The following is a 17,879-nucleotide window of genomic DNA, read 5'->3' on the forward strand; positions in this document are numbered from 1 at the left end:
TATCTAAGTCTTTTGTCAAGGAAAGCACTACAGTATTTCCTCATTTATTAGATATTTAACATGTTCAAAATTGTGATTTTTTTTTCATTGAATGGGTTTTCTGTGTAACCCAAAATTATATGAGTCTGGAAGAGTCTATGATGAACACTATTCTCCTATAGGCTTTATTTTTATTATAAAGTATTTCTATAATATGCTACCTTTAAGGAAACCAAAACATTACAAGAAAGATTTGAGGGCTATTCTATGTATTTTTAAAATTCACGTGTTGTCTCTCCTCTAATGGTTATACTAGGTCTTTTATACACACACACACACACACACACACACACACACACACACACACACGATACCCTTTGTAAGTTATTTTCCATAAATTTTCTCTCTCAATATAGCAAAAGGTAGGTGAATTTCAAATAGAGCAAAAGGTAGGTGAATTTCAAAGAACCAAATTTGGGTTTAGTTTTTTTTTTCACTATTTTTCTATTCTCTATTTTATTTCTATAAACCAAACATTTGACCTTCAAACTATATGATGCAAATATTGACAGACTTGAAGGGAAAAACAGCTGTACAATAATAGCTGAAGACTTTAGAACTCTACTTTCAATAACGAATAGAAGAGCCAAACAAAGATCAGTAAGGAAATAGAGGACTTGAACAATAATTTGATCCAACAGACATATACAGAACACTCTAATGAACAGAACACCCAAGCAGAATACACATTTTGCTCAGGTGCATGTGGAACATTCTCTAGTCTATACTGTAGGTGACAAAGCAAGTCTTGGTAAATTTAAAAGGATCAAAAGCATGCAAACTATACTTTCTGATCACAACCAGAAAACAATAAAATGAAATAAAATTAAAAATTGATATATGAAAATTAAACACCACACCCCTAAAAAACCAATGGGTCAAAGAAGAAATAACATGGGAAATTAAAAATTATCTTGAGACATATGAAAACAAAAATACAATGGAAGTTATGGGATTCAACAAAAGTAATGCTAGAGGAAAACTTATAGGTATATAAATGTTTATATTAAAAAAGAAATAGATCTCAAATCAACTACCTCAACTTACACCTTAAAAAAACTAACAAAAGAAGAAATTAAACCCAAAGCCAGATGAAAACAAAATAATAAAGATTAAGTCAGAGGTAGAATAGAGAATAGAAAAATAATAGGGAAAATCAATGAAAGCAAGAGTTGATTCTTGAAAAAAATCAACAAAATTGATAAGCATTTAGCTGGGCTGACTCAGAGAAAAAGAAAGAAGACTTAGATAACTAAAATTACAAGTGAAAGAGGGGAACATCAGACAGCTGATGTTTGTTGGAGGAGGTCATTGAGAGGCTGTGACCACCCACTGGCCCATGAGCTGAACTCAGGCAATCCAAGGCTCCTAGTCCCCTCCCCTGTCCATAGAATGTATGCTCTGTCCACTGTTCGCACAGTTGGAGCTGTTTCAAGGATACAGCGCAGAGACTAGAGTATGGTTGTTGAGGCCACAGTGTACATGACTGAGCCCTGTCAAGTCTTCTATGTAGGCTTTAAGATTCTGGCAGGCAGGTGTGGAGATCTACTCATCTTGAGGCACCTATGACAAGCACCATAAATAATTTCTCTGCTCATTTAACCTGCCACCCACCCATCTGGGCTGTCTGCCTCTTCCTCTTTACCCTTGAGTAAAGGTTCAGTTCTGTATTTCACCTGAGGAACTCCTGAGATTTTGAACCAACAATTTTATAGAAATAAAAAGGATTATAAGAAAGTACTATCAACAGTTGCATACCAAATAACTTTATAATATGCATGAAATGGACAAATTTCCTAAAAACACGTGACCTACCAAGACTGAACCATAAGGAAACAGAAAACATAAACAGATCTGTACTGTATAATTTTCTCATATGAGGTACGTATAGTAGTCAAATTCAGAGACAGAAAGTAAACTGATTGCTAGCAGGTGAGAATGGGGACAGTAAGGAGTTGTGTTCAATGAACATAGATTTCAGTTCTGCAAGATGAAAAGCTATGAAGATCAACAGTTGTGATGGTTGTACAATAATACATTTAATACTGATAAACTACACACTTAAAAACGGTTAAGATGGTGATTATCGAGGGAAGGCTTGTGTACCCCAAATTCATGGTGCAGTTCTTACTAACAATATGATGATATTTGGAGGTGGGGCCTTTGGGAAGTAATTAGGTTTGGATAAGGCTATGAAGGTGTGGCTCCCATGACAGGATGGAACCAGGTATGAAAAAACAACTGAACAAAGTTAGACATCTAGATAAGGTTAAAATAGGATAAAAAATCAGCAATATAACCTTTCAGGATCTTGTTTTGATATCTAAGAAAGCCCACTGGAATGTGATATAATTAATTCTGATAAGATATCCTTGTTTATCAGAATGTATGAGAAATTGTATATATTAGGCTGGCTAAAATCTGAAAGTACTTATTATTTATAATTAATGATTATTTCCAGAATCCACAACATCGTTGAAAGCATAGGACAAATTATATTGAATGCAATCCCTAAACTTTGATTGCTCTTTGAACTGTTAGAAGCCAGTAACAGCTACTATTAATTAAATGCTTTACCAGGTTCCATGAATTTTGCTAAGTCCTTTGCCTATCTTAGTTAATTCAATTCATACAATTTTATAAGAAAATTTACATACAAAGGAACTGAAAATTCTGAACTTTGCTTAACTTTCTAACATCTAACAAATGTTGTTGTTTCATTCCTTTCTGTCAGATATTTTTACATGAATAACATTAAATAGCCCTTGCAATTATTTTATGAATTATAACTAGTATATCAATTTTACAAATAAGGATACACAGGTACAGAGTTGAGCAATGGTTCCTGGGTCATAGTGCAAGTAAGCTTTCTGCCAGAATTTGAGTGCAGATAGTCGGACGGGGAGCCTGGTACGCTGCTGTCTATGGGGTCGCACAGAGTCGGACACGACGGTAGTGACTTAGCAGCAGCAGCAGCAGCAGTCTGACTCTAGAGCCTATCTTTTGAATTCTATTGTATTGATCTAAGCAGTGACATAGAGGCTAGATGAGCTCTACGCTTGGTTCTCAGTGCACATCTGTTAACCCTATGTTAGTCATAGGTTAGCCTTAACAAATTATTTCTTCAACCTCTAATGTACTGGAATGTTTTTCGAAAAAGTCACCTCCCCAAAAATCAACAGTAATGTTCTTAAAAATTACACTAGGCTGTGATTTTCTGTTTACAAGCAAAGTGACATACTTGTCTAAAATAGGACAAAAAAAAAAAGTCGAAAAAAGTCACCTCCCCAAAAATCAACAGTAATGTTCTTAAAAATTACACTAGGCTGTGATTTTCTGTTTACAAGCAAAGTGACATACTTGTCTAAAATAGGACAATGAAAAATAATTTTGATTCCTTTAAAGAAGTGTCCTTGACAATGACTATTTTAATTATACTTTAAAACATTAGCAAAAGACTGAACTCAAGCTCCTTTCTTGACAGAGAATTGGGCCACTAGTGCAGAATCAGTGAAAATGTACTAAGGCTGTGAGATTGACATGAACTCATCAGTGGTTCCTTCAGTGTGAAGTGCATTTGCTTCTTGTAATATTTTATTACCCTAGATGGTATTTCCAATGAATTATAAAAAAATAATTGACCTCCCTGGTGGTTTAGTGGTAAAGAATTGTGGGTTCAATCTCTGGTTGGGAAGATCTGCTGGAGAAGGTAATGGCAACCCATGCTAGTATTCTTGTCTGGGATATCCTATGGACCGAGGGACCTGGTGGGCTTTAGTCCATGGGGTTGTAGAGTCAAACATGACCAAGTGACTGAACAACAACAAAAATAATTCTTTCTTAAAAAAGGTATTGAACTTCGTATGCATTATTTACATGAAAATTCCAAACTAAGGCATGTCCCCAAGCCCACCTGCTGAGGCCACAACTGTAGTGCACATTACAAGTGTTAACGATTATCCTGCACTTCTCTCTCACTAAAGGGCTCTTATCTCATTTAAAAGTAGGCATCCAGAGGGAGTAGCTTGGGACCACTACTGTGTGGGGCTTTGCACTGCTACTACCTTTCGCCTTTACCCTTATTCCCTTCCCGGTCCCAAGTGCCTATGGCTTCTCTTTATGGAGGAGTGGCAGGAATTGATGAGTTCCCACCGCCCCGAAAAATGGTGATGTCACAGTTTCTCCACACAGCCTCCCTAGGCCTCTGGTCTGTGGTTGGGTCCTCCAGAGGAGCAGGGAAGTGGGCACAGCCCCAGAAGGCTAGCGCAGGCTCAGCATTTCTTGCTACAGCACCTGGCCTTTTCCTTTCCCAGACGCTCAAACGTGTTAATCTCTTTTCACTGCCTGCCTGTGAGACACATTCCATACAGGAACACTGCCTATGGTTTTTCTCCGAAAGTGTTTCTCAGCACTTCTGGACCAGGCTTGTGCCACTCTCTGGGGGGTCTTACAGAGAACCCATAAGGTGCAGCTGTCAGTAACTGTCATCAATTCTGCCTCCAGGGCTGTCGTCGAGTAATTTATGCAGGGTTTGCCTCTCTTCAGCTCTGGTTCTTACCAGACCCTCAAATTTACTTTCCACTACTTTTTCACTGCATTTCAGCCCGTGTAAACTTTTTGATAATCATCAGCAAATTTATTTCTTCCAAGGGAGACAGATAAGGTGGCATGATATGCAATTATCAGAATTAAATATATTCTTTTGTGGCAAAATTAGGTTATCTCTATGTTTAGAATAAGTTATCTGATATACACGTCATGTTTGTCACTTACACCAATGAAGGCAATTTTGAAAACCACTTTTTTTACAAACAGGTTTATAAAAAGCTTATCATTCTTACTACATTTTCCTTACAGTCTGTAATTTAAAAATAAGAATTCCTTAATTGGTTCTTTACGATTTTATGTCAAATGAACTGCTAAGTACTGAATGAATCTTAGATCCATGCTCTTCTGTCATCTGAAAGTTTTAAAAATTACAAAGCCCATATCATTTCATTTACCTCCAAGTCTTGCTCTGATGGCAATGTCTGGTACTGCCCTGGAATTCCATCTTCTGTCCTGTTTCAGTTCTTCCAATAAAATTGTTTTCCTTTTTAATGTCGTCTGAAATCCTGTGTCTGGCCTGGGAACTCGATGTTGAGGTTTCACATCGCTGAAATCTACTAGGCTTGGGATGGTCCTGCCAACGCCAGGCTTTAGGTCAGCATCACCACCAGGACTCAAAAACCCTGAACAGGCATCATGTAAGGGTACATCATCCCGAAGTGGAAATAATGGATAATCTGGCCCATACGGCGGGGGATATGGATAGTGTAAATGACAGTCCGGCAGGCCTGAAGGGGGATAAGGGTGAAATTTAAGAAAAGGAGGGTTGCATTTCTTCTCCATTCTGCCAGAGTCATGTCTGTCCTCAACTCCTTTCACAAAAGGCATGTTCAGTTTTCTTAAGAGAGCACAGTAGTGGGGGTAATCTATGTTCTCAACAGCCTTTGCTCTTGAAAGGAAGGATCCTTCAGAGATACTTATCTTTCCAGGTATAAGCTGTGAATATGTATCCATGGCCTCTCACTTTAAAACTGTGGATTGACAGTATATTAATTGTTTCTGATGGCTTCTTTCTCTTTAAAAAACTATTATATTTTTAATCACTGAGGACTGGTTAAACTAATAGAGTTATTGATTTGGCTTTCTCAATGCCAATAGAGTAGGGTTTTTTTAAGGCAAATATTTTTTCTCCACTAAAGGAAGTAAAGGACCAGCACAGAAAAAAACAAAGAACAGAGCCCATGTTGCTTGGCAACAGTTAGAACTCTAACCCACTGTATCACTATATACAGCATAATTTAATTCTTAGGTAACACACTGTATCACTATATACATTATAATGTAATTCTTAGGAAAAACAATCAAACAGACTTGTTAGTAAAACCTCCATGATAGTTTCTTCAGCACTGCTCAGGAAAACTGTGCTCATTTATTTTTCAATTCTTCCATAAGTTGATACTTTATGAGCAATGATATTCAGTAAAGGGTATAAATAAAGCAGTTAATGAAGAGGCAGTATATTTTTTAAAGTATTCTCTCATATATTTTAAGTATAATAAACTACAAAACATGCTACCTATACAAATGTAAATTAAAAAGAAGTGCAAAAAATGAACATATATTACACTAGTTAAATCAATATATCTAATTTTTAAAGAAACTTTAAATTTATAATCAAAGCATGGGTTTATCATCTTTTACATGTCCTACATAAGCCTTACTTACCTTTCTTCTACTATGATGGACACAGTAAGAGCAATGAGGTTCTTAAACTCATTTCAAGAAAGCACCAGCTATTAGCTCAATGCAAAAAAAAAAAAAAAAGACATCATTAATACACTGTTCGTTTAATAGCTCATTTCAACTAGATAACTTGGTCTTGCACAAAAACAGCTATCAAAGGAATTCCAGACAGTAGAATTTGGGCATGAAACTCACACTATCCTTATTGGAATAAAAAATGCAAATACAAATGACAGACCTACCTTCTGATTTTCAGCAATCAGCTTTCATCTTTAGAATCACACCACATATTAACTAAGATTTCCAATATTACTTCATAGTCTCAGGTTGAATATTAGGAATTTACATAGCAGACTATGGCAGGAGGGACTGGTGAATTGAAGCAAATTCTTGAAGACAGAAAATAGAGATTTCAGGATTTTGCATGGTGTGATAGTCTTCTCTACCCTTTATTTACTAGAAGTCCACAGTCCAAGGTCATTTGCTAAAAATCGTGTTGTGCAAGTTGACTTGTTTATAAAAATTAAAAAAAGCTTTAGCAGACTACATACCCAAACACAGTGATTTATTGAGTACTATTCACTGAAATTTGTTTTCTAGGTATGCTCAAACCAGAGGAAGACCTTGACCAAAATGCTGGTTGGAGCTAAATCATCCAGGTCTCTGTTTACTAAGATATGCCTAGACAGGTAAAATTCAAATTAGGAGTTTATACAGATTAGCAAGCATTTCTAAAGAAGTGAATCTACTCAGTGGAATAAACTGTACTGCATACATTTAACCTATTAACACCTGCATAAATATAGCCAGAAAATCCAGGGAATATGCAAAAATTTCAATTCCCTTTGCTAATAAGAACAAAGGACTTCTTCAGAAGTAGTCCTTAAGAAATGTCTCCATCGTGGTCCTGGTCCTGGTCTCAAATGAACTCTTTACTCCTTTTTACTAGATGCTTCCTTTTCAAAGAAGTGTATGACTTCTGGAATGCTTACATTATACCAGGAACTAGCCCAGCAGTTGAAGTTAAAATATTTGCAAAACAGACACAATCTTAGCTCTTTAGATACAGTATGTAAAGCAGTCCAGCTGAAAGACAGCAAGGGGTCTACCTGTGGTGCAACCAAGATACACCCGAAGGTATCACTACTGGAGTCACTCTACCAAATAAGAGTGGAGGTTAGGCTGTCAGTTTGAGATTCCTCCTGTGCAATGGACACCGAGATGGCTTTCGGTCCATTCTAGTTCACTCATACCTTCCTTCTATACATGGTTATTAGGCATTATGTCTTCAGTTGCTTAAACTCCATTCATCCAAGTATTTGAGTTAATTGCGTATTTGCTTCTATTGTAACTCTGCTCATGTTAAGTAAATCCTTTCTGCTGCAGAAATGCAGACGACTCTAACTTGTTCTGGCTATAAACGACAACCCACTTAGGGGCGACAGGTGGTTTTATGCATCTTTTTAAACTCAGGTGATAACGTTGCATGTGGTCAAGTCCATGTAAGGTTGTTTCCCCGTTCTTCCCACCCAGGCTCTTCCGGGGGCTTAGGATCCACTTCCACTCTCGCCTGCACCAGCACTCGCTTCCCTGACTCTCACTCCGCAGGCCGAGTCTGGCCTCGACACTCAGATTCGGCCAGGTAGTCTCTCGGCCCACGGACGCCCGCGAACTGCGAGGCCCACGCCTCTTCTCTGGCTCCAGAACCTTCCATAGGTCACCTATGCAATTCAGATTCCCTGAGCTGCTGCGACGTCCCGAAGACGAACACCACCTAGACCCTCCACGCCGTCGGGCAGACGAGGCCCAGTGGCCTAACCTACCCGCCACGCCCCGCCCCCGCCCTGCCGGAAACGACCGCCCTCTTTCCGGCCACCCTTCCGGCCCGCATTCCTGCAGCTTCCGTCGGGCGGGTGTGCGCGCGCCGCCTAACGACCTTCTGGGCCGACGGTCGGCAGGCGGCGGCGGCGTGTGAATGGAGGCCTCGGCCCCGGGCCGGGCGCGGCGGGGCTGGCGGCGGGCCCGGGCCGCGGACTCCCCGCTCTCCCGGGCCGCGGTGGTCCTGGTGGTCTCCGCGCTGGTGCTCTGGGCGCCCCCGTCAGGTGAGGCGGCGGCGGGCGGCGCGGGGCCGCAGCTCCCGGAGATTTTTGTGTGTCACACGTGCGCCCTCTGATGGGAAAGCCTGTATCACAGGTCCCGCCCATATGTAATAAGATGTAAGTGCTCAGGAACCAAGGACTTGTGACATTTATGTGTAGACGGGCAAGGTTATTGAAACACCCACCGCTCAAGGCTTGAAGTCAGATGGGCTGTTAATAACCCCCTAATCAGCCCACGGCTCCTTTTCCAGCTTTCCACGATGTTCTGGGCTCTGGATTTTAAGTATATTTCAAAATCAGCAGACATCCTGCGGCTTTGTCGCTTCCCGTGGACCTGGAGCTCCATCTGTTGGTTTTAGCTATAAAGTACCAACCCTGGGATTTTAAAGTTTTGATATTTTGCTGTCGCCATTTGTTTCCTACTTTGTATCCAGAAATCCGAGATACTTCTTCACGCTTTCAAAATACAGTTAAGATATTGAGGGGAGACCTTATTGAAACGGTCGTCATTTAACCAGAAAGGTTTTGGCTGCGTTACTTGGCGTTCAAGTTTTAGACTTTTTAGAAATATTTAATAACGTTTCAACCAGAATTGAATCATGGAAAGGATAAAAGAGGTGTGTTTAGATAAAAGTTGTGGAGATAAGGGGTGATGAAAAAATCCCACCAAGAATTTGACTGAGGAAGGGCTGCATACGTAGGCAGGGATAGGAGGAGAATGGAAAGAAATGGAGTGAGTAGATGTTACAAAATAGGCCAAAGTCTTGGCATTAGGTGTCCAAAGGTCATTGCAATAGCCAATAGCCTTTAGTTACTTCTGTAGAAGGATGCTTCCTGACCATGGCCCATGATCTTATGTTAATACTAGATACGACTGTGTGTGTTTGTGTGTCTTTTGATCCAAGAACAAGATCAGGCTTGAGGGTATAAGACATAGAATAAGAAGGCTGTATCTTAATATGTAAGGTATGAATAGTGAAGGCAACGTTTATGTAGCATTTTATAGTTTGTACAATAGTCCATTAGTTCCGACAGTAAATCTAGAATTTAATCTCGCTTTACAGACGAGAAAACTGAAGCCCCTGGAGTTTTAAGTGAGTTTCCAAACACTCATTAGTGGAAACTGGGATTTAAATCCAGGTCATCTGACTTTGAATACCATATTCTTCTTTGTGCTATACCCACTCTCTGTTAACAACAAAGAGGACTTAGGTCCAAGTTATATTGCATTTTTTTGTTGTTCTCCCACTTGTGATGGCACACCTGTGCCCATCACATTTGCTTTTTCAAGGATAACTGAACAATATCATATTTAACGACTATTTAATATTTGCTATGTGCGAGGTACAGTGCCTGGTACAGATTTTTTTTTTTTCTTAAGCTTTTATTTACTTGCTGGTTTTTGCAGAGTCAAAGCATAACTTACAAAGACCTTCCTAGTATCACCCAGCTTCCTCTTCTGCTTCCCATTCCTGTCTTCTCCAGGTTTAACAAACTTACTTTTTATTCTGGTTTCATTGAAATATAATTAATATACAGCATTGTATAATTTTAAGGTATACAACATAATGAGAAAAATTGTTTTCTTGTGTTTAAAACTTCAGATTTATTCTCTCAATGGTTCATATATAACTCAGCAGTGTTAATTACATTACTCATATATTTATCATAATTTATATTACTGTATGGCATATTACATCCCAAGCACTTACTTATAACTGGAAATTTGCACCTTTTGACTGCCACCTACCGAATGGGAGAAGATATTTGCAAAGAATATATATGATAAGGGATTAATATCCAGAAAATACAAGCAACTTGTACAATGCAACATCAAAAAATGAACAGCCTGATTAGAAAAAAGGCAGCGGGTCTAATAGACATTTTCCAAGGAAGAGATACAGATGGCCAGTACGCATGTGAAAAGATGCTCAGCATCACTAATCACCAGGGAAATGCAAGCCGGAAACAGAATGAGATTTCACATCACACTTGTCAGAATGGCTGTGATCAGAAAGGGAATAAAGAAGTGTTTGAGAGGATGTGGAGAGGGGAATCCTGTGCATTCTTGGTAGAAATGTAAATTTGATGTAGCCACCATGGAAAACAGTATGGAGGGTCCTCAGAAAATTAAAAATAGAACTACCATATGACCCAACAGTATCCCTCCTAGGTGTTTATCTGAAGAAAAGAAAAACACTAATTAGAAAAGGTATATGAACCCCTGTGTTCATTGCAGCACTACTTAATAGCCAAGATATGGAAACAACGTAAGAGCCCATCAACAGATGAATGGATAATGAAGATATATGTACATACAGTAAACTCTTACTCAGCCATAAAAAAATGAGGAAATCTTACCATTTGTGAGCAACATGGATTTTGACCTAGACAGTATTATGCTAAGTGAAATAAGCCTGACAGAGAAAGACTAACACTGCATGATTTCACTTCTATGTGGAATCTAAAAAAAAAAACCAAATGAACAGACATCAAAACATAAAAAGTTGCAGATGGAAAACAAACAGATGTTTGCCAGATGGGAGGAAAGAAATAGGTGAGGGAGATTAAGTGGTGTGAAATTCTAGTTGCAAAATATATGAGTCACAGGTTTGAAATATACAGCACGAGGAGTATAGGCAATAGTACGTAATATCTTTGTATGGTGATTTATCATAACTAGGCTTACCATGGTGATCATTTTTAAATCTATACAGACATCAAATCACTATGTGTATAACAGGAACTAGCATAGTGTTGTGGATTAATTATATTTCAAAAACAAACTCATGGAAAAAGAGATCAGATTTGTGGTTACCAAAGGAAAGGGAGTGGGCAGAACAGGATGAAGGCAGCCAAAAGATACCAATTCTTGATAAGTTGACACAAACATTGATCCTACTCTTGAGCTTATAATGAAATAAGGAAAATTATATCTATGCATGAAGAACTGTGATACAGTGTAGAGTGAGTTGCAGATGATGTACGAAAGAGATAAGAATGAGGAAGGCAAACAAGGTTTGAGGGAGGAAGGACTTATGATGTGCATCTTGAAGGGTGGGGATTTGGATTTTTAAAAAGGAGTATTCTAAGTGGATGTAGAAAAAGTTGGAGCTGAGATAAATAGGGGAAGTGGTGGGTATGTTAATTTCATTGGAGCTGGAACAGGTACCAGCTGTCAGATGTTGATTTATGGCTTCCGTTAAACAAACATCAAATATTGTAAGGCAGTGTACTATTTGAATGTTTTGAAATTTCTGGTGAACCAGACTGTTGATTATTTCTGTCTTTTTTTTTTTTTTGATAGTTGGATATTTGGATCGATTACCAAGAAATGCTCACTTGCCCCAAGATTCAGTGAAAATAGTGGGATCACCAAATATTCCAGGTATTAATAAATTATCAGTAAGTGTAAGAAAGTAAATGGCATTTGTTTTAAATTTTGTCAATCTTTTGCCAAAAACTAATGTTCCCTATATTGTTGTCTCCTATGGCCCTTTTCCTTCTGTGGAAATGGATTAAAGTTGTTTCCACAGAGTTAGATTCATATAGTCCAATTCTGTTTGCTGTAACTGCTTATAAGTACAAAAATAATTATTTCTAAAAGTTATCTACAGTTGCCTACAGTGTTTTTGCTTGTATAATAAACATAACATTAGGTGTATGCAGTTCTTATGCTAAAATTTTTTTTAAAATGAGATCTATATATCATAAAGATTTTGGATTAATAAGACTTTACAGTAGTAACATGAGGTATAGCATCTATAACTTTTTTGTATTTTTTTAACTGAGGTAAATCCACATGCTTTAAACTTCTTTATATAAAGTATCCAATCGAGTAGTTTTTAGTATATTGACCAGATTGTGAAATCATCAGCACTATGAAATTTCACAACATTTTCATCACTGTAAAAAAAAACAAAACACCATACCCATTAAATAGTCACACTCCAGCCCCTGGAAACCACTAATCTACTTTCTGTCTCCATGACTTTGCCCATTCTGGACATTCCATTTAAGTGCAATCACTCTGTGTGATGTGTCTGGCTTCTTTCACTTAGAATGGTGTTTTCAGGGTTCATTTATATTATATAATGTGTTAGTATTTCACTTATGGCTGAATAATATTCCACTGAATGGATATACTACAATTGTGTATCCATCAACTGATGGATATTTAGGAAGTTTCCACTTTTGACTGTTTTGAATAATGCTGTTATGAACATTTCTGGACAAGGTTCTATGTGAACATGTTTTCAATTCTCTTGGGTATGTACCTCAGAGTAAAGTTGCTGGGACATATGGTAACTCTCTGTTTAACATTTTGAGGAACTTCCAAACTATTTTTCAAAGAGCCTGAACTATTGTATTTTGACACCAGAAATTTGTGAGGATTCAAATTTCCCAGCATCCACATTAACGTTGATTATTGTCCAAATTTTAAAATTGTAGCCATCCTAGTGTGTGTGAAGTGGATTCTCATTGTGGTTTTTATTTGCATTTCCATATTTGACTAATAATGTGGAACCTCTCTTCATGTCCTTTGCCCATTTTTTAATTTGGTTGTCTATTATGTTCTTGAGATGGAAGAGTGTTTTTTAAAAATATGTTCTGGGTACTAGAGCATTATCAAATATTCTATTCTGTGGATTGTGTTTTACTTTTTAATAGTACTTTTTAAAGTACACATTTTAAACTTTGATAAAATCTGATTTCTACTTTTTCTTTGGTGCTAGTGCTTCTGGAGTCATGTATCAGAAATAATTGCTAAATCAACAGCCATAAAGTGTTATTGCTCCATTTCCTTAAAAGAATTTTACAGTTTTAGTGCTTATGTTTAGGTCTTTGATCTATTTTGAATTGAATTTTGCATATGGTATGCAGCAGAAGTCAAATTTCATTCTTTTGCATGTGGATATTCATTTGTTCCAGCACTGTTTGTTTAAGAAACTTTTCCTTCTTTACTGAATGTCTTGATGCCCTTGTTGAACAGTTTGCCATAGATGTATGTTTTTTTATGGACTCTAAATTTTTCTCCTTTGGTTTTACATCTGTCTTTATGCCAGTACCACGCATACTGTCTTAATTTCTGTTGCTTTATAGTAAGTTTTGAAATTATCAAGTGTGAGTACGGCAGGTTTTCTCTTTATCAAGATTGGTTCCTTCAGGTCCCTTGAAATTCCATGTTATTCTAGAATCAGCTTTATCAAGTTTTGGGGGAAAAAACCCATTGGGATTTTAATAGGGATTTCATTGAAACTGTAGATCAATTTTGGGAGTATTATCACCTTAACACTATAGTTTTCCAATTCATGAACATGGAATGTCTTTGTTCATGGAATTCTCCAGGCCAGAATACTGGAGTGGGTAGCCTTTCCCTTCTCCAGGGGTCTTCCCAACCCAGGGATCAAACCCGGGTCTCCTACATTGCAGGAGAATTCTTTACCAGCTGAGCCACAAGGGAAGCCCTAGGGAAGCCCTAGGTATTCTTTACTTTTCCTCAATGATGTTTTACAGTTTTCAGTGTATGTCTTGTACTACTTTTGTTAAATTTATCCCTGAATTTTTTTTTGTGTTACTGTAAATAGAATGTTTTTCTCAATTTAGTGTTTTGATTGCTCAATGCTGTTGTATAGAATTGTATATAATTGAGATTTGCAAATTGATATGGTATCCTTCATCTTGCTGAATCATTTATTAGCTCTATTTTTAACAGGAGGTAGGGGGAGTTTTTTTAAAATTATATGCATATAATATCATGTGATCTGCAAATTGAGGTAGTTTTATTTCTTCCTTTACAATCTGAATGCCTTTTTTTCCCTTGCCAGTTGTTTTAGGTAGAACCTCCAGTTCAGTATTGCTCTTAACAGATAACCTTTTGTTCCTGAACTTGGAGGGCTGGGAAAGGTTTAGTTTTAACTATTAAGTACTATGTTAGCAGTAAATTTTTGTAGATGCCCTTGATCAGATTAAGAAAGTTCACTTCTGTTGCAAGAGAACTGTTCCTAGTGGTTCAGCTAGTAAAAACCCACCACTAGTTCAGTCCCTGTGTTGAGAAGATCCCCAGGAGAAGAAAATGGCAACCTGCCCTAGTATTCTTGCCTGGAAAATTCCATAGACAGAGGAGCCTGGCGGGCTACCGTCCATGGGGTCGCAAAGAGTCAGACATTACTGAGTGCCCATGAATGCACTCAGTTTGTTGACTGCTTTTATTGTGAAGGGGTGTTGAATTCAGTCAGATGCTTTTATCCATATACTATGATAATCATGTGGTTTTCGTCCATTATAATGATATAATAAGGTATTGCATTGATTGATTTCTGTAGTTTGAACTAGCTTTGCATTTCTGGAATAAATCTGAGTTGATTATGATGTATAACCCTTTTTCTGGCTGCTGGGTTTGGTATTTTGAGGATTGTTATGTACATATTTTTCAGGCAAAGTGGTCTGTAGCTTTCTTATCTTTGTCTGATTTTGGTTTTAGAGCAGTAATGGCTTCATAAAATGAATTGGGTTGTGTTTTGGGTGTGTTCCTTCCTCTTCTTTTTTTTTTTTTTTTGGAAGTTTGTGAAGTATTCATTCTACTTTACTTGTTTGGCAGTATTCACAAGCGAATTCAACTGATGCTGGACTTTTCCTTGAAGGAAGTTTTAGGTCTATTCAGACTTGCTGTTTCATTATGGTTTCTGATGAAATGTAAGCTACTTTTATTGAGTGTCAAATGTATGTAGTGAGTTGCTTCTCTCTTGCTGGTTTCAGGATTCTTTGGTTTTGGATTTTCACAGTGGATTATGATGTGTCTAAGGTGTGGATCTCTTTAATTTATGCTGCTGCTGCTGCTACTGCTGCTAAGTCACTTCAGTCGTGTCTGACTCTGTGCAACCCCATAGACAGCAGCCCACCAGGCTCTGCCCTCCCTGGGATTATCCAGGCAAGAACATTGGAGTGGGTTGCCATTTCCTTCTCCAATGCATGAAAGTGAAAAGTGAAAGTGAAGTTGCTCAGTTGTGTCCGACTCTTCATGACCCCATGGACTGCAGCCTACCAGGCTCCTCGTCCATGGGATTTTCCAGGCAAGAGTACTGGAGTTGGTTGCCAATTCTTTGATGTGTAGATTGTTTTTCATCAGTTTGGGAAAGTGCTATTATTTCTGTCCTTTTCTCTCCATTATTCCATGGGACTTTTATGTATGTGTGTGTGTGTGTGTGTGTGTGTGTATGTGTGTGTATACAGATGTATATACACTAACATGTTTGATGGTGTCCCAAAGGTCTCTGAAAACTGTTTGTTTTTATCGGTTTATTGTTCTCAGATTTCCTGTCTCTCATACTGATATATCATAAAGTTTGCTGACTCTTCTCTCCTGTCTGCTCAGATCTGCTGTTTATTCTTTATTGTCAATTTTCAGTTGCTATTGTACATTTTAATCCAGAATTTCTCTTTTTAAGATAATCTCTATTCTATTATTGATATTTTCTATTTGGAGAGACATCATTTTCATACCTTTTTAAAGCCATGATGTTCTTTGATCTTATTTAAAATAATTGATTTAAAGTCTTTGTCCAGTAGCTTCAAAGTTTGGCTTTCCTGAGAGACAGTTTCTATTGATTGCTTTTTTTTTTTTTTTTTTGCCTGTGACTATACTTCCTTAGTTTATTACATGACTCAAATTTTTAGTTGAAAACTGGATTTTTATAGGTAATATTATGTAGTACTCTGGAAATCCAATTCTTCTTCCTTACTAGGTATTTTTGTAGTTGCTGTTTGTTGCACAGGCATACTCAGAGATATTGCAGGTTTGGTTACAGATCATCACAATAAAGTGAGTATCACAATAAAGCAAAGCACATGAATTTTTTTGGTTTACCAGTGTATGTAAAAGTTATATTTACACTGTACTATAGTCTGTATGATGATAGCATTTGGTAAAAAACCAGTATATGTACCTTAAATAAAAAATACTTTATCCTTCTCCTGGGCATATATCTGGGGAAAATAATAATTTGAAAAGCTATATGCACCTCAGTGTTCATGTATTCTTTGCTGTTAAATAGCAGCACTATTTACAATAGCCAGGACACAAAAGCAACTTAAGTGTGTATCAAAAGAGAAATGGATTTAAAAAAACATGGTACATATATACAATGGAATATTACTCAGCCATAAAAAATGCTGTTTGCAGCAACATAGATGGACCTATGAAAAGTAAGTTAAGTAAGTAAGTAAAGTAAGTCAGACACAGAAATACAAGTATCACGTTATATTGTGGAGCCAAAAGAAGGGTATAGATGAGCTTACAAAATTGAAGCAGAGTCACAGATGTAGAAAACAAACTTATGGTTACCAGGGGATAAGGGTGGGAGGTTTAAATTGGGAGATTGGGGGTTGTCATATAGACATGACTATAAAAATTCCACAGATAGAGGGCCCTGGCAGGCTGCAGTCAATGGGGTTGCAACGATTTGGACATGGCTGAATGTGCACACACATACACATATAAAGTAGATAACTAGTAAGAGCCTGTGCTGTGCTGTACTCAGTCGCGTCTGACTCTGTGCAATCCTATGGACTGTAGCCCACCAGGCTTCTCTGTCCCTGGGATTCTCCAGGCAAGAGTATCCTGCCCTCCTCCAGGGGATCTTCCCAACCTAGGGAATGAACCCAGGTCTCCTGCACTGCTGGTGGATTCTTTCCTGCTGAGCCACCAAAGTGAAGTGAAGTGGCTCAGACGTGCCTGACTCTTTGTGACCCCATGAACTGTGAGGCCTATCAGGCTCCTCCGTCCATGGGGTTTTCCAGGCAAGAATACTGGAGTGGGTTGCCATTTCCTTCTCCAGGGGATCTTCTCAACCCAGGGATTGAACCAGGGTCTCCCGCATTGCAGGCAGATGCTTTACTGTATGAGCCACCAGGGAACCCAGAAGTGAAAGTCGCTCAGTCCTGTCTGACTCTTTGCGACCCCATGGGCTATACAGTCCAGGGAGTTCTCCAGGCCAGAATACTGCAGTGGGTGTTCCTTCTTCAGTGGATCTTCCCAACCCAGGGATCAAACCGGATTCTCCTGAATTGCAGGCGGATTCTTTACCAACTGAGCCACCAGGGAAGCCCCAAGTAAGAGCCTGCTTCTACTCAATACTCTGTAATGGCCTATATGAGAAAAGAATTTTGAAGAGTGGTTATATGTATAAATGATTCACTTTGCTGTACACCTGTAACTAATACAACACTGTAAATCAATTATACTACAATAAAATCTTTTTAAAAACAGAAGAAAACACTTTATTGCTAAAAATGCTAGCCATCATTTGAAACTCAGAGTTGCTATAAACCATTGAAGATAAAAAATGTAAAATCTGTTAGGTACAGTAAAGCAGAGTATAATAGAATGAGATATTCTTGTAGCATTTGTTTAGTGACTTTTCTGAACTCACTTTAAATTCTGTATTCTTT

The 17,879-nt window shown here is 38.0% G+C and overlaps 2 protein-coding genes across 2 annotated transcripts in view; one reads left to right on the forward strand and one right to left on the reverse strand.

Moving 5' to 3' along the window:
- SPATA48 (spermatogenesis associated 48) overlaps positions 1–5,601 on the reverse strand; it is a 63,379-nt gene extending 57,778 nt beyond the window's left edge. Inside the window, exon 1 of the mRNA XM_052639049.1 lies at positions 5,043–5,601. Coding sequence (XP_052495009.1) covers positions 5,043–5,601 — 559 coding nt within the window. The remainder of the gene's footprint in view (positions 1–5,042) is intronic.
- Positions 5,602–8,305: 2,704 nt separating this feature from the next.
- The window catches only part of ZPBP (zona pellucida binding protein), a 127,250-nt gene continuing 117,676 nt past the window's right edge, over positions 8,306–17,879 (forward strand). The window contains exons 1-2 of the mRNA XM_052639235.1: positions 8,306–8,432; positions 11,737–11,817. Coding sequence (XP_052495195.1) covers positions 8,306–8,432; positions 11,737–11,817 — 208 coding nt within the window. The remainder of the gene's footprint in view (positions 8,433–11,736; positions 11,818–17,879) is intronic.

The sequence above is a fragment of the Budorcas taxicolor genome, chromosome 4, assembly GCF_023091745.1.
Source record: "Budorcas taxicolor isolate Tak-1 chromosome 4, Takin1.1, whole genome shotgun sequence".
Lineage (NCBI taxonomy): Eukaryota > Metazoa > Chordata > Mammalia > Artiodactyla > Bovidae > Budorcas > Budorcas taxicolor.